The sequence below is a fragment of the Theobroma cacao genome, chromosome 6 (assembly GCF_000208745.1).
Source record: "Theobroma cacao cultivar B97-61/B2 chromosome 6, Criollo_cocoa_genome_V2, whole genome shotgun sequence".
In the NCBI taxonomy this organism is placed as follows: Eukaryota; Viridiplantae; Streptophyta; class Magnoliopsida; order Malvales; family Malvaceae; genus Theobroma; species Theobroma cacao.
Genome location: NC_030855.1, coordinates 24,712,605 through 24,729,741, shown reverse-complemented (window position 1 = coordinate 24,729,741; position 17,137 = coordinate 24,712,605). Strand labels below are relative to the sequence as shown.

Sequence of the window (17,137 nt, the reverse complement as noted above, 5' to 3'; positions counted from 1 at the left end):
TTTCTCTCCTTTCTCCCTGCTGACGTCGCACTCTTCTCCTCTTCTCTCTCCCTCTTCTTTCTTTTTTTTCTTTTTGCTCTTGTTTTTTTTTGTGTTTGATTGTGGCTTTTTTTTGGGTTAATCGTTGTGTTTTTTTTTGTTTGAGTGTTTCAGTTTTTTTGGTGGATGGATTTTTTTGCAAGAGATCAATGTGTTTTTCTTCTTTGAAGTTTTTCTTCCTTTAAAAATGGGGTTGTCCAAAAATTTGGACAATCCGGTAATGGGGTTTTGGCACCAAAGAGTTGGTGGCCAGAGCCCCATTACTCATGGTGGTTGGGGAAGGGATGGCTGGGCATACGCCCAGCCATTCCTCTATTCTTTTTTTTTTTTAATTTTTTAATTATTTTATTTTATATTTTATATTTTATTATTATTTTTTATTTTAGAGGTGTCTACAGTGGAAAGACCTCGGTTTGGCTAAGGAGTTAAATGTTGCCAGAGACCAACCAATCAAGTGGTACATGTGGCCGATGACTACCCTCACAAATCCAAGCTTGTTAGAACAAAGGGTTGAGCTCACAAAACCTCTTTCTCTTATATATCTACATCATTGATGACATTTATGATGTCCATGGGAAGCTTGATGAACTAACTTTGTTCACAGAAGCTGTCAACAGGTAAAACATATGCATCGATGATACCGTCAATGTATCTTTGATTTCCAGATTTTCCAATGCTGATGGGAATCAATCTTTGCAGATGGGTGTAGACACCCCTTTTTAATAAAATAATAATAATAATAATAATAATAAATAAAAATTTAAAAAATCAAAAATCAAAATTAAAAGAAAAAAGTTGAAAGCACGCTTAGCCTCCATTGTCAACAAAATACAGAGCATTCAATGCTCTTCTGGCAGTCGAAATTAGTGCTGCCAAGATCATGATTGTCAAAAGGTTTGGACAACTAGGTTCTATAAGAACCCTGAAAAATTTAAGGCTGAAGGGGATTTTTGGAAGAAACGGAGATTAAAAAAAAAACAGAGAGAAAACGTTTCAAAAAAAAAATCTCATCTTTTTCAAACAATAGCATCCTACAAATAAAAAAAAATCCCTAACTTTTTCTAGCAACCGTTCTATCCTAGCCACAATCAAAAACAAAAATCAATACAGAAAAAAAACCACAACACAAAAAAAAAAGAGAGCAAAAAAGTAAAAAAAAAAAGGCAGAGTTTGGGGGTCTAGATTTGTCGATCTAAGGCAGGAAGCAAGAGAGAGAGATCCGCTTGGCCAGATCTGGTTGAGTGAGATCTGGCCGGCCGTGAGAGGCCTGCGAAGGAAGAAAAAAAAAGAAGAAGGAAGGGAGAGGAAAGAGAGAGGAGAAAGACGCCGGAGTGAGAGAGGCAGCGCTAGGAACAAGAAGGAGAAGGAAAGAAAGAAGAAAAAAAAAAAGAGAAGGGAGACCAGCGAGGAAGGAGAAGAAAAGAAAGAGAAAAAGAACGAGAGAAAGAAAGGAGAGAAAGAGAAAGAGAAGAAAAAAAGAAAGGGAAGAAAGAGTTAAGCAAAGCCGGCCAAGAAATAAGAAAGGAAAAAGAAGAGAAGAAAAACTTGTGGGCTTGAGTTCATTTGGGTTTTATTGGGCTTAAAATTTTGGGTAAGTTTACATCTTTTGTTGTTTGGGCTTGCATGTTACTATTAGCATTCAAAATAGTTTTACAAGATTATAAATGTATTTATAAAATAATAAATAAATAATTAAAAAAATAATAATAACAATAATAAGTGAATGAGAATAATAAGATAAAAAAAAGAAAGAAATATTTATATTATAAATATATTTAGATAAGAAATATTTATATTATAAATATATTTAGATACTTGTAAATATAATATATATATATAAAAAACTTGATACAAATATAAAAATTATAAAAATAAAATGATTATTTTGAGTAACTCAATGATAGACTTTCACTTAAAAAAGGTAAAGAGTTGTCTCTTTGGAGTAAATTTCTTAGACGTGGAGTTCGAGATGAATTTGTACCGAAGTGTCGGGATAAATTTGAATTTTATACTCCAATAACTATTAACTCAAATAATTGTTGTTAAAAAATAATATATATTAAAAAATAAATTTATTAAAGTTCGAGACGGATTCTCACCGAAGCGTCAGAATGAATCCGAATTCTATACTATAATACCCATTAACTCAAATTATCATTTTAAAAAATATATACATAATAATAAATAATAATAAATATATGAATAAGGTAATAAATTATTTTAAATTATTAAATATGTTATCGCATGAATAACGAACTAACTAAATTAATAAACGCGTTCATGTAGATATTATCATTTTTATCCTGTCATAGCATGTCACATTTATCTTATTAATGGGGTGAAAATTTTAATGATGGGATTTTTTCGAAAAGCTTGCAGAGACGAGTTCTTCGTAAGATATTCCTAGGTAAGGAAAACTTAAAGACTTCACCAAAGCGTTGGGATAATCTTCAAATGATTTTCCAATAAAAGATTATCGATCCCATCATTTAAAATTGAATAAATCATAACATCATTTTACAATTACATCATGTGCACCGTGAAACCAAATAAAAGATTCAATCAAATAACATAATAAAGAATTAATTAATAAGAAAGATTAAGGAAACATAGGAATAGAGTCAAGATAGGCTACAATAGGATAAATTAAATGATACCGTTCGAGGAACGAGCGTCATGGAGGTGCTAACCCTTCTCCGTGAGTAACCGCACTCCCGAACCTATATCTAAAAAGTGTAGACCAATTCTCGTTCTGTCGACAGACCTAAAATTAATTTAAGACTTTGTCGATTTGAATCGAGTTAATAGGTGATCAATCACATTTAAATAAAAAGATTGATGACGACTCTAAAATATTTTATTTTCACCCACGTCTAGCGGTCAGATTTTCGGACTTGCACGTTGCGACAATGGGCTTGGCTGCAACAAAGCAGGTAGCAGATTACATGAAGACATATATGCTTCAAAGCTCTTTACGATGTTACTAATGAAATCAGTTACAAGGTTTATCAAAAACATGGACGGCACCTTACTGACTCCCCTCAGAAAGCAGTGTGTTCATATTTTACCATAAAATTAAATAATTCTTATTCACCAACCTAAAAATACTGAAACATGTCGATTGTCAACAGTGGGCAAGATTTTGCAATGCGTTTCTTCTAGAAGCAAAATGGTTAGCCACCGGGCATTTACCTAAGGCGGAAGAATACCTGGAGAATGCGATTGTGACGACAGGGGCGCACGTGGCGCTGGCCCATGCGTTCTTTCTCGTGGATCAAGGTATAACCAAGAGAGAGGGTGATCTTTTGGCTAAAATTCCAGGCATTATATCCTCTGCTGCAAACATTGTATGTCAGTGGGATGACTTGGGAAGTGCCAAGGTAATCTAAGGTTCGTGCTTGTGATTTATATTTGATTGTTCCTGATCCCAAAATCAATAAGAATGCAGGGCATAATAAGGCAGACATGCACGTTGATCACGGATATTAATTGCAGGATGAGAATCAAGAAGGCCGAGATGGATCCTATGTCAATTTATACATAAAAGAACACCTAGGAATTTCAGTCCAAGGTGCAAGAGAACATGTTATGCAAATTATTTTAGACGCATGGAAGCGTCTGAACCAAGAAAGTTGCCCCCCAAATCCATTTTCACCCTGTTTCACTAAGGTTTGCCTCAATGGAGCACGGATGGCTCCTCTGATGTACAATTATGATGAACACCAAAACCTTCCAGCCCTGGAAGAGCATGTTCAAGTCAATGCTGCTCGAAAGCTTTCCTATTTAGGATATTTATGAAGAGACAAGCTGCCCAATCGGAAAGTCGACACAAAATTTTTTATTAATAGTATAAGATTAAACATATGACCTGAGATGGAGTAGCTAAATAGAATATTTTTATTCAAAGACTATATATTTTAGTGCCTATTTATATGATGTGCGATGGAATATCACAATCCCACTTATTTAAATTCTTTATATCCTCATCAAGGTCATCACATATTACATCACAATTATAATCAAACCTCATTTCACAATATCAAAATCTCATTATTTTAATATGAAAGTTAAATTTGACAATTTTTGTTTTTGTATCTTAATCATGTTAACATGATTAAGACACGAAACACGATAAGATTAAATTCAAACATGACACACATAATTATTCGTATCAATATATGAAACACGTATATGAATATGTTTAATAATCGTATAATATGACACGATTAACACGTTTATTAAACGTGTTAGGATTTTTTATGACATGACACGATTAATAAATACGATTAGACGATTAAATAATTTTTTTCTAATACGATTAACACGTTTAATATGATTAAATTAAAATATTTATAATTAAATATAATTTTATTATTTAAATTTAAAATTAATAATTATAAAAATAATTATAACAAAATAATGATAACATCAAATATAATAAAATTTAACATAAATAACATATATAAAATTCATTATCACATTAATAAAATTCATCATTAATATTAAACGTGTCACTTATACACATTTAAACACGATAAGGTTAAACTTAAACCTAAACCTATTTAACTCAATGAAAGCCCACATCGAACTGACGTATATTTTGCTATTATTTGTAATGATTCAAATATAAGATTTTACCAGTGCAATGTGAAGGTTCATATTGTGCTAACGTAAGCTCTGATGTCATTTATAATGACCCAAATCCAAGTATTGACCCAATAACTTGTCAAACATAAATCATGTGACATTAAAAAATTCAAACCAACAACCTTTCAAGCCTAAACCACGTAACTCTAAAAAATTCAAACTTAAGTTGTTTGTAGTGATTGACTTTGACTGTTATAAAGTCTTAATAATCATATTTATATATGATGTAAGATGGGATATCAGTTAATATAGATTATTACTAATGTTAGAAGTCTAATTCTCAGATGATGCGTAGTCTCTTTCTTTTTACTTGTTTGAATAAGCTAATTGCTTCACGTTAGGATGATTTTAGTCTCGACATGCAAAGGGGTTCGCCTTTGCTTGTACCATAAGAAATTTCAATTCAATTCAATTCAAAATCGTAATATCTGAATTGTATACTTTCACTCTAATTCAAGTTTGGAATCACATGTAAAGTCAAAATGATAAAAACAAGAAATAATTGAAACTCGTTGACCGTCAAAAACTGGAAATAATCCAGATTCAAACCGCCCAGAGCCACCCGCGTATCATCTCTAATCTCACCGCAAAGAAAAATGGAAACCAAAGAGAGCAACTGTACGACCACGTGGTTGTGACATTGCAGATTAACATAACAAACCTTACGTTAGATATCTGATGACATGAGTGGTCGAGTCTCAACAACTTAAGCTTCGTCTCCTTTCTCTCTCTCTCTCTCTCTCTCTCCCCGTAAAAATCTCAGTCTCTAAAGCAAAACTATATCAACCTTAGATAGTCTCCCATACAAAATAATTTGCTTCAATTATATAGGCGTAGTGTACTCAGTTTTTGCAGCCATGGGTTTGCAGACTTAATTGTTTTCTTCTTTTCAACGACATTTCCCGATACCGGCCTTTTCTTTCCCTTTCTTTTTTATAGTACAAGAACAGACGTGGGTGGTACTCAATGTCAATTAACCTTCCTCTTTTGCGCCTGTGTTCATCTTATCTTATTTGAGGATTACATTTTAGAGTAATTAGATTTTTGTTTTGAAAGATAAGATTTGATTAGATAGATGGGCTGACTAAATTCATTCTGTTTTACAATTGACTGGGTTGTGTCACGATGACTCAGTAAGGGTCCATGTTTTAGTTTTGTCCACTGCAATCGAGGATGGTATTTTGATCCTTCATTTTGAATATAATTATTTATATTAATTTTTTTTACTCTTAACAGAATATGTCATTTACAAATTTATTAATTTAGACATTTAATTAGTAATTTATTTTTCTTCCAAATAATATAATTATATAAGAGTTTATGGAGTAGTATTTATTTTTTTACCTTGTATAAGTGAATATACATATATTATGTGTGAAAATTGAATGATATATAAAGTTTCTATTTATCTGTTAAGTATTTTTCTTTTGGCCTTTTTAAAAATGTTCTAATTCCGCTCCTGATTTTGTCATGGTATAATACAAAACAATACCTTTTTCAACTTGGCATTATTAAAAACGTATCAAGAAAAAAAAAATTGTGAAATGATAAACAAAAGTTCTACAATAGTTTTAAGAATTTTAAGTCTTGATTATCACGTTGGTTAGTGGATACATTGCTAGTAGTTGCATTCCAGCATGGAATCCTATAAATAGACACCTTTGCTTTTCCTACCATGCATCAACAATTCAAGAAATACTCTCCATGGCGTTGTTTTCCAATGTTTCTTTCTCATCCCCCATTGCTCCAATTGCTAGTAACAAAGCTTCATTATTGCACAATTTTAACCTTGTTGGTCCTGCTTCATTGCCTATGATTCCTAGATGTTCCATCGCTAGAGATCACAGAATTGTTTCTACACCCCTTGAACACTTTGGTCAGCGAAGTGGACACCCCACCATTACCGTGAGTTTGTCGTTATGATCTTTCCCTTGTACTGTTTCTTTTTCATTCGCAAGCTTTAGCCAACTCTGTAAATCTTGCAGGATGAATTTCGCATTGAACACGCGAACAAGTTGGAGGCGTTCAAGCGTGTATTCAGAGAAGTGGGAGAAGATCCATTACAAGCTTTGGCCATGATTGATGCGATCCACCGCCTAGGCATCGACCACCATTTTCAGTATGAGATTGATGAAGTTCTGCAAAAGCAGTACATGCTGTCTTGCACTAATGGTGTTCATGACTACGATCTTCAAGAGGTTGCCCTTCGCTTTCGACTACTTAGACAAGAAGGTTACTTTGTCCCAGCAGGTGTGTGCAGAAGTGACAAGTCCGAACCTGTTTTACTTAGACTAAAGAGAGTATTCTGTTCTATTAAGTAACTACTTGAAATGGTTTTGAAGCAGGAGTGTTTGACAGGTTCAAGGACAGGGAAGGCGGTTTCAGAAATGAACTACGCAGGGACATCAAAGGATTGATGGAACTGTATGAAGCTTCACAACTAGCCGTAGAGGGAGAAGATATTCTTGATGGAGCCAGAGAATTCAGTTCCCAAGCCTTGAAAACATGGCAAAGTAGAGAACTGGACCAGTTCTCTGGTAGAGTTATAAAAACTACGCTGGACCAACCTTATCATAAACGCCTATCAAGATTCACAGCCAGAAACTTGCTAACTAATTATCAAGGCACAAATGGATGGATAAATGTCCTCCAAGAACTAGCTAAAATGGATTTCAATATAGTCCAATCTTTACATCAGACAGAAGCCATTCGCATTTCCAAGTAAGATTTATATTAGAATCAACACAAACCAAAAGCCTTTCTTGCTCTTTTTTTATCCCCCATCTCTAATTTGCTTGTGTGATTGATGAATTGTTTAGTTGGTGGAAGGGCCTGGGTTTAGCTAAGCAGTTGGAGTTTGCAAGAGACCAACCACTGAGATGGTACATTTTGTCCATGGTTTCCCTGACTGATCCAAGCTTGTCAGAGCAACGGATTGATCTGACAAAACCAATTTCCTTAATCTACATCATCGATGATATTTTCGATGTTTATGGGACACTCGATGAACTCACTCTCTTCACGCAAACTGTCGATAGGTAATGCATCAGAATTACCATAACTATCACGCACATAGAAATTTTTTTCTTTTTTAGTAGCTTTAAACTCACAAATTCTTTCATAATTAACTTGAATATAGATGGGATTACGCTGCTACTGATCGACTACCAGATTACATGAAAATTTGCTTCAAAGCTCTTGATGATATCACTAATGAAATTAGCCACAAAGTGTACAAGAAGCACGGGTGGAACCCTGTCAACTCCTTAAGAAAAGCAGTACGTGGGGTTTGATTAATTCTAAAGCCAGTTAATCCAAGGAAAAAATGTTTATTTCTTTATTTATGATGCTAAAAAGGGCCATAAGATAAGACTATCTTGACCAGAAAAGTATATTTTAAATATTATAGTCAAGTTTTAATATGATTTCGTCAATCGAAAAAGTAAAAAGTTTATCTTAAAAAGAATTTTTTATAATATCCATGGCATGCATATTTTTTTGAGTGAAAAATTCTCTTTCAACCTTTATGACTTATAATTAAGTGGTGGGTGGTGGATATATATTGCAGTGGGTCACTTTGTGTAGAGCATTCTTGGTCGAAGCACGATGGTTTGCTTCAGGGAAGTTGCCAAAGGCGAAGGAGTACTTGGAGAATGGCATCAATAGCTCAGGAGCACATATAATCCTGGTTCACAGCTTCTTCCTCCTTGGCCAAGGCTTAAATAATAAAAACGTGGAACTCATTGACAACAATCCTGGCATGATATCATCCACTGCAACAATCCTTCGACTCTGGGATGACTTGGGAAGTGCCAAGGTAGAACCTCAACTGGAAATCCACATGCATTAATCAAGTGTCAACTCTCGTTTGTTAAACATGTTAAATTTTATTGTAGGATGAGAATCAGGATGGGAACGATGGATCCTATGTTGAGTGCTACATGAAGGAGCACCAAGGCGTTGAGGTTGAAAGTGCTCGGAAACATGTTACCCATATGATTTCAAACGCTTGGAAGCGCCTCAACCACGAATGCCTCTCTCGAAATCCATTTTCGTTGCCTTTCGCCAGGGCTTCTCTAAACATTGCGAGACTGGTCCCTCTGATGTTCAGTTACGATGAAAACCAATGCCTTCCGGGCCTGGAGGAGTACGTGAAGTCCCTGCTCTATGAAAGGGTACCCATGAAAAACACGACTTCTGCCTAACAACTCTATCATGTCACATATACATATACCAATATTTTGTGTGGATGAAGATTAATTTCAAGTTGAGAAATTTTATGCAAAAATTATTTGTAACTTCCAAAATGTAAAACTTTATTAAAGTTTAGCTTTATGTTACCAATTCCAGTTGTAAACATTGTTTGTGGAACGCATATATAAATCAGATTATAAATGTTGTTGGAGCAATCAAGCTAGGACACATATTCTTAATTTTTGTCATGTGCATCGTGAATGTAAACAATCAATGACTTTTACGAATTCTGCCATGTGATCGATATGGGAAGGTCTAAAACTCTAAATATCTCCACTTGCTTCAAACCTACGGTTGTAACTTGTCAGCAGCAGGTAACTTTCATTTGTTGTATTTGATATCGACACATCTGATTTGATTCTCAACCGCCACTTCACTATTCCATACTAGACGAGGGCAGGTGCAGGACAATCAGTTAAAAACAAAACATTGAAACACACTTCAATAATTCTCTGTGGCATGTGGGAAACGAGTGGTGGGTTTGAGATTCTTTTGATAGGTCAAGAAGACAGCATCAAGCAAACTCGGTCTGTGACTAGACATATCCTGAACTCATACGATGTTATATGCGCCATACACCTATAGTACTTTGTAAAGAATATAATTGTTGAGAATATAGTTATTGGATTTGTGATTAATGAAAATGTGATTGTTGAAAAGTTAATTTTGTAACGTTTAATAAAATGAAAAAGTGATGATTATAGAATATGTAATTGTTAAAAAAATTATATTATAATATTTGATTTGAAAGTATTTTACTGAGAATGTAATATAAATTTATAAAATTATGATTATATATAAAAATTTAAAATTGAATAAATTTACATTCTTTTTAATATAAATTTTTAACTTTTTAATTTANAATTATTTTTATATATAAAAATTTAAAATTGAATAAATTTACATTCTTTTTAATATAAATTTTTAACTTTTTAATTTAATCTTTAAAATAATAAATAAATGCATGATAAAAATAATATTAAAATATATAAAATTACTAAATATTTATTTTAAATAAATTGGTTCAGTTTTAAAGAATTAAATTAGTAAATTTAAATTATTTTATAAATTAATTAATTAATTAGTTAATTTAATTAAATTATAAACATTTAATCATTTTTATTTTACTCAACAAATAAAATTAATTTAGAAACATAGAATTAATTAATTTATAAATATTTACTCTTGTTTTTTTCTTTTTGTGCTGTGGGCTTAAGTATTAGTATTGGAGTGTTTTTGTATGAGCCATTCATAGTCATGGCTGTTCATCCTCCTTTTGTAACCAGTGAAACTTGGTGTAATTTTCAAAGAAAGGTAAAAGCAAAAGAAGAGCTCCACTTTCCTTTTCTTTTTTTTTTTTTGTTCTTCTTCTTCTTTTTCTCTTTTTTTTTTGTTTCTCACCTTTCTCCTCGCACCCATCTTTTCCCACAAACATCAACTTAAAGAAAGGTAGAAGAAAAAGAAGAAAGAAGAAGTCATGGATAATTTAAGGGAAAAAAAATTAACTTTCCCTCAGTTGATGAAAAGTAACATTCCCTCTGTGAGCTAAGGGAATGACATTCCCTTAATTAATTATAATGACTTTCTCTTTGTATTGACATTTCTCCTATTATTGCAAACCAAATGTTGTAAAGTCATTGCAGTTATTTAAATTGCGGGAAATGTCTTCCACTTCCCCTAAACCGCCTCCTTAATTTGCTGTTTGGGATCGAAAATAGGAGTTTGATGTTGATGGATTCAATACTCGAAAATTTTACATGGACAACCATATTTCTTTTTCTTCTTTCCTACAACGTTTTCCATCCACATATATGAATTTGTTTCACTGTATCGAAGACTTGAACTCTGTAAATTGATACGTTGTACAAATCAATACATTTTTCAACCTGATAATATTAGAAACGTGCTAAGAAGAAAAAACTCTGTAAATTGATACGTTGTATTTCGATAAAAGTCCTGTAATTGTTTTAAAAATATCAAGTCTTGTAAATCAAGTTGGCTAGTGGAATACGTTACTTGTAGTTGCATTCCAGCATGGAATCCAATAAATAGACACCTTTGCTTTTCCTACCATGCATCAACAATTCAAGAAATACTCTCCATGGCGTTGTTTTCCATTGTTTCTTTCTCCCCCCCCAATGGTCCAATTGCTAGTAACAAAGCTACACTATTTCACAATTCTAACCTTGTTGGTCCTGCTTTGTTGCCTATGATTCCTAGATGTTCCGTCGCTCGAGATCACAGGATCGTTTCTACACCCTTTGAACACTTTGATTATCGAAGTGGACACCCCACCATTACCGTGAGTTTGTCGTTATGTTCTTTCCCTTTTAGTGTTTCTTTTTCATTCACAAGCTTTGGCCAACTCTGCAAATCTTGCAGGATGAATTTCGCATTGAACACGCGAACAAGTTAGAGGCGTTCAAGCGTGTATTCAAAGAAGTGGGAGAAGATCCATCACAAGGTCTGGCCATGATTGATGCAATCCAGCGCCTAGGCATCGACCACCATTTTCAGTATGAGATTGATGAAGTTCTGCAAAAGCAGTACATGCTGTCTTGCACTAATGGCGTTCATGACTATGATCTTCATGAGGTTGCCCTTCGCTTTCGACTACTCAGACAAGAAGGTTACTTTGTTCCAGCAGGTGTGTGCAGAAGCACCAAATCCGAGCCTGTTTTACTTAGGCTAAAGAGAGTATTCTGTTCTGTTAAGTAACTAATGGAAATGGTTTTGAAGCAGGAGTGTTTGACAGGTTCAAGGACAAGGAGGGCAGCTTCAGAAATGAACTACGTAGGGACATCAAAGGATTGATGGAACTGTATGAAGCTTCACAACTAGCCGTAGAGGGAGAAGATATTCTTGATGGAGCCAGAGAATTCAGTTCCCAGGCCCTGAAAACATGGCAAAGTGGAGAACTGGACCAGTTCTCTGGTAGAGTTATAAAAACTACGCTGGACCAACCTTATCATAAAAGCCTATCAAGATTCACAGCCAGAAACTTGCTAACTAATTTCCAAGGCACAAACGAATGGATAAATGTCCTCCAAGAACTTGCTAAAATGGATTTCAATATAGTCCAATCTTTACATCAGACAGAAGTAGTTCGCATTTCTAAGTAAGATTTATATTAGAATCAACACAAACCAAAAGTCTTTCTTGCTCTTTTTTTATCCCCTATCTCTAATTTGCTTGTATGATTGATGAATTGTTTAGTTGGTGGAAGGGCCTAGGTTTAACTAAGGAGTTGGAGCTTGCAAGAGACCAACCACTGAAATGGTACATTTGGTCCATGGCTTCCCTGACTGATCCAAGCTTGTCAGAGCAACGGATTGATCTGACAAAACCCATTTCCTTAATATACATCATCGATGATATTTTCGATATTTATGGGACACTCGATGAACTCACTCTCTTCACGCAAGCTGTCGATAGGTAATGCATCAGAATTACCATAACTATCATGCACATACAAATTTTTTTCTTTTTTAGTAGCATTAAACTCACAAATTTTTTCATAATTAACTTGCATATAGATGGGATTACGCTGCTACTGATCGACTGCCAGATTACATGAAAATTTGCTTCAAAGCTCTCGACGATATCACTGATGAAATTAGCCACAAGGTGTACAAGAAGCACGGGTGGAACCCTGTCAACTCCTTAAGGAAGGCGGTACGTGGGGTTTGATTAATTCTAAAGCAAGTTAATCCAAGGAAAAGAATGTTCATTTATTATTTATGATGCTAAAAAAGGCTATTAGAAAATGCTGTCTTGACCGGAAAAGTATATTTTGAATATTATAATCAAGTTTTAATATGATTTCGTCACTCGAAAAAGTAACAAGTTTGTCCTAAAAAGAATTTTTTATAATATCCATGGCATGCATATCTTTTTGGGTGAAAAATTCTCTCTCAAACCTTTTTGACATATAATTAAGTGGTGGGTGTTGGATATGTATTGCAGTGGGCCACTTTGTGCAGAGCATTCTTGGTCGAAGCACGATGGTTTGCGTCGGGGAAGTTGCCAAAGGCGAAGGAGTACTTGGAGAATGGCATCACTAGCTCAGGAGTACATATAATCCTGGTTCACAGCTTCTTCCTCCTTGGCCAAGGCTTAAATAATAAAAACGTGGAACTTATTGACAACAATCCTGGCATGATATCATCCACTGCAACAATCCTTCGACTCTGGGATGACTTGGGAAGTGCCAAGGTAGAACCTCAACTGGAAATCCACATGCAACTAATCAAAGCGTTAACTCTCGTTTGCTAAACATGTTACATTTTATTGTAGGATGAGAAGCAGGATGGGAATGATGGATCCTATGTTGAGTGCTACATGGAGGAGCACCAAGGCGTTGAGTATGAAAGTGCTCGGAAACATGTTACCAATATGATTTCAAACGCTTGGAAGCGCCTCAACCACGAATGCCTCTCTGAAAATCCATTTTCGTTGCCTTTCGCCAGGGCTTCTCTAAACATTGCGAGAATGGTCCCTCTGATGTACAGTTACGATGAAAACCAATGCCTTCCGAGCCTGGAGGAGTACATGAAGTCCCTGCTCTATGAAAGTGTACCCATGAAAAACACCTCTGCCTAACAACTCTATCATGTCACATATACATATACCAATATTTCGTGTGGATGAAGATTACTTTCAAGTTGGGAAATTTGATGCAAAAATTATCTGTAACTACCAAAAAGCTAAAACTTTTTAAAGGTTTAGCTATATGTTACCAATTCAAGTTGTAAACGTTGTTTGTGGAAGGTGTTGAGCAGGAGGACTGATTTGCAGGATATGGCGCGAAGGGGTATTCAAACTGGGTAAAGTGACTAGGCTTGAGCTTGTCACGTGATCGTTTTAGTTTTAAGCTGAGGCGTGCTACTCACGTGTTTGTCTAGCCTTTTTTTCTATTTTCTATATTTCAGCAGAGTTTATTTTTTCTTATTTTCTTCTGCCTTGTTCTTTGTGAAAGCTCCAAAGTACTGGTTTGTTGAGCATAAGGATCTGTGATATGCTGGCAGCTGTGCTGGTTTGTTTCTTTTACGTTTTCTATGCAAGTCGTTGCTTGCTACGATGTCGTTTTCATCTTTGTAATACAGCCTTCATATAAAAGGCCTTGTTACCGTTATAAAAAATTTTCTTTCCAGAAAATTCTCCCTTCTTCTTCTCTGATTTTTATCCGTTGTTAAGAGTTTTATTCTAGTATTATTTGCTAACATGGTATTTGTCGTAACATGCGGATCTGAAAACCCGATTGCTAGACTTGAAAAATTTAGGGAATTGTCACCAATTCTTTTTATCTAAGTGCGATTGGTTACTTGCTAAATTTATTCTATTCAACGAAGTCCTTAATTGATTTTAAGTTTGTCTAAAGAACAAAATTAGGTCTACATATTTCAAAATTAAGATTCGAGAGTACAATTACAGATTAGCACCCCATGACGTCATCCTATAAATGGTACCTTTTAATCATATGTTATCCTATTATGGTATAAATTATTGATTTTATTTTTATGTTTTCTTAATTTTTATTTATTGATTTTATTCTTTATTTTATTAGCAAACTAAAACATTTTATTTGATCTTACTATTATGACGTGCACATGATACAATTATAAAATGCATGACATAAAATCTGGATGATGTCAAACAAAAACTTTTTGTTAAGGATACTTCTCAAATCCGCCCATCACATTGATGGGATACGAGAGTACTCTCTCACGTGGGAAAAAACTTGAGAAACTCACTTTTACAAGTTTAACAAGTAAATCCAATCATCGGGGTAGTCGTTTGCAGGTAAAAACAATATTTTCGTGAATGTAGTCCCTAACACGAGCAAAAGTCTTTTATTAATTACATTCTCCAAGCCTTCTCATCACACTGGTGAAACTCGAAGGTATCATTTAACCTAAAATATTTTTTGAAGAAACTCGACTTTGCAAGCTCTTTCAAAAAGTCCTATCATCGGGGCTTATACTCGTATATAGAATATGTCTACATGTCATGACATTTAACGATGCAATAATGAGATGTGATATGCCCTTAAATTTCAATATTTGTTTATTAATAGTCCTACAACTCTTTTGTTATTTCTTTGAAATTTCTTTTTAATATTTTTTTTGTAGCATATATATCATGAATAAATATGTTATATTTATTATTTTTATCTAACTATTTTTTTAATTTCATTTTATTATATATTTTTTAAATTTAAGTATTTATTTATTTTTACTATATAAATTTTCCTTTTTACATAAATACTATTTTTTAAAACCAAATATCTCATTTTATAATTATTATTCATGTATATTTTTTTTTTATAAATCAATTTCTTTCCCTACCTTTTCTTTTTAATTACCTAACCTATTTTCTTTTTGACTAACTATTTTTTTTATCTTTTCTCATAAATCTATTTTATATTTGCCTTTTATATTTTAGTTGTATTACCATCATTGAAAGTTTTATTTATTTTTACTATTTATTTATTATTTTCATTATTTCTTTACTTCTTTTGTTTTTATATCTTGCTTAATTAATAATTAAGTTAATATATTTTTATTTATTTAATATTAGAAACACCAAGATTCGATATTAAGATCCTCCCAACTTACTGGTGGGATCTTAGCCAAAATCCTAACTTAATAAAATTTATTGAAAAATTGCACTTCTCGTGTTACGAATGAACATCCCATCATTAATGCTATTCAAGTAATGGGACATTATCCTCACTATTATTTCTACATTATTATTATTATTATTATTATTATTATTTACATCATTTTTTACATTTTTTTACCTACCTAAATCCATATACTTTTACTAAATATTTTATTTTTCCTTTTTTTATCTAGATCTATTTTGATAACTAAATATTTATTCATTACTTTTCTACCTATATTTTTAGTTTGCCTTTCCTTAATATTGCTACCCTAATCTAAATATATATATACATTCCCAATCACTATTATTACTAATATCTTTTATTTTATTTTGTGTCATCACTTGTTTATTAAACCACATTTACCTACCTACTAAAAAGAAGTAAAATATTAATCATTCAAGCCTAATAGGGCCCAAAGAAAGGAGAAAGTTTATACCTTGTGTGGATGTGAGGTAGCCCAAAAAAAAAAGGGCCAAGAATAAGCCCGTGGTGCACCAACCAAACGCACTGTTTAAGGCGTTAAAATCCTCCCAAACGACACTGTTCCAAGCTTCCCCTTCAGCACCAAACCACCATCAACAAAACGATGCCATTTTGCCCATCTTATATCTAGCTATATAAGCCTTTTTTTTCTTTCTTCCTCTTCACTTTCCTTCCCCATTTTCTGTCTCTAGCAGCTAAACCCTCTGCCCTATTTCTACCTGGACAGTTTCCTTTCACACTCTCTCTTTCTCTGTCGCTGTCACCTTCGACACAGCCGCTCCTCCACCATTTCCCTCACCATGGAATGGTGGATTTTTCCCACCAACAGCACCCAAAGATTCCACACTCAAAAAATTTTAGAACTCCTTACCCTCAACAAATCTTCAGAACCCGAAATCTTTTTCCTATTTTAGTTTTTGTGTTTTCGTTGATTTTTCTTTTTATGATTTGTTGGATATTTCATCAGTTGCTAGAGTGAAAAGTTAGGTTTTTTTCAATTTTTTCTAGGTTTTTTTTAAAGGCTTTTTTTAGGTTTTTAGGGTTTTTGAAAAAAAAAAAACTCGTCTCTTTTTCCGTAAGAATTTCAAGGGTTCTTATAGAACCCTATTGTCCAAGTTTTTGGACAATCTAAAAGTGAAATCATGCTCTTCTGAGCATGATTTCATAGGTGAGGGGCTTCAGGTAAAAGAAAACTTAAGGGTGGCAGCCGAAAGTGACCCCAAATCTGGTTACCCAAGGGACATTAAATGTCCTGTGCAGGCAATTTCCTAAGTATCAAAATAACAGTGATTAGAAAAGCAATAAGGTGGTTATATGCCTGAAATGAGTTGACTGTGGGAAAGAGAGGCTTTTTTTTCAGTGATTTATTTATTTTTTATTACTATATTTTTTTATTTGGGATCCATGGGTATAGATGTTTATAGTATCATAACATCTGATGAGCTTAAGGGACTATAGGTTGTGTTAGTGTGGAGTTATTTCTGTTTTGGGTCTCATCTCACCGTTGTTATTTCTTTTGCTCTATCTATTGCTTCAATGGCATCTTCA

At 33.6% G+C, this 17,137-nt stretch overlaps 2 protein-coding genes and 1 pseudogene across 2 annotated transcripts; all 3 read left to right on the top strand.

Moving 5' to 3' along the window:
- On the top strand, positions 260–3,837 carry LOC18597025 (annotated as a pseudogene).
- LOC108662607 ((3S,6E)-nerolidol synthase 1-like) lies at positions 6,370–9,076 on the top strand. The gene is made up of 7 exons (XM_018123518.1): positions 6,370–6,591; positions 6,672–6,936; positions 7,032–7,407; positions 7,506–7,724; positions 7,826–7,964; positions 8,255–8,503; positions 8,583–9,076. Exons 1-7 carry the CDS (start codon positions 6,391–6,393, stop codon positions 8,889–8,891), a joined length of 1,758 nt encoding a protein of 585 aa, XP_017979007.1. The 5' UTR covers positions 6,370–6,390; the 3' UTR covers positions 8,892–9,076.
- Positions 11,036–13,963, top strand: LOC18597024 ((3S,6E)-nerolidol synthase 1). The gene is made up of 7 exons (XM_018123520.1): positions 11,036–11,242; positions 11,323–11,587; positions 11,683–12,058; positions 12,157–12,375; positions 12,477–12,615; positions 12,907–13,155; positions 13,237–13,963. The coding sequence occupies exons 1-7, from the start codon at positions 11,042–11,044 to the stop codon at positions 13,540–13,542; spliced, it is 1,755 nt and encodes a 584-aa protein (XP_017979009.1). The 5' UTR covers positions 11,036–11,041; the 3' UTR covers positions 13,543–13,963.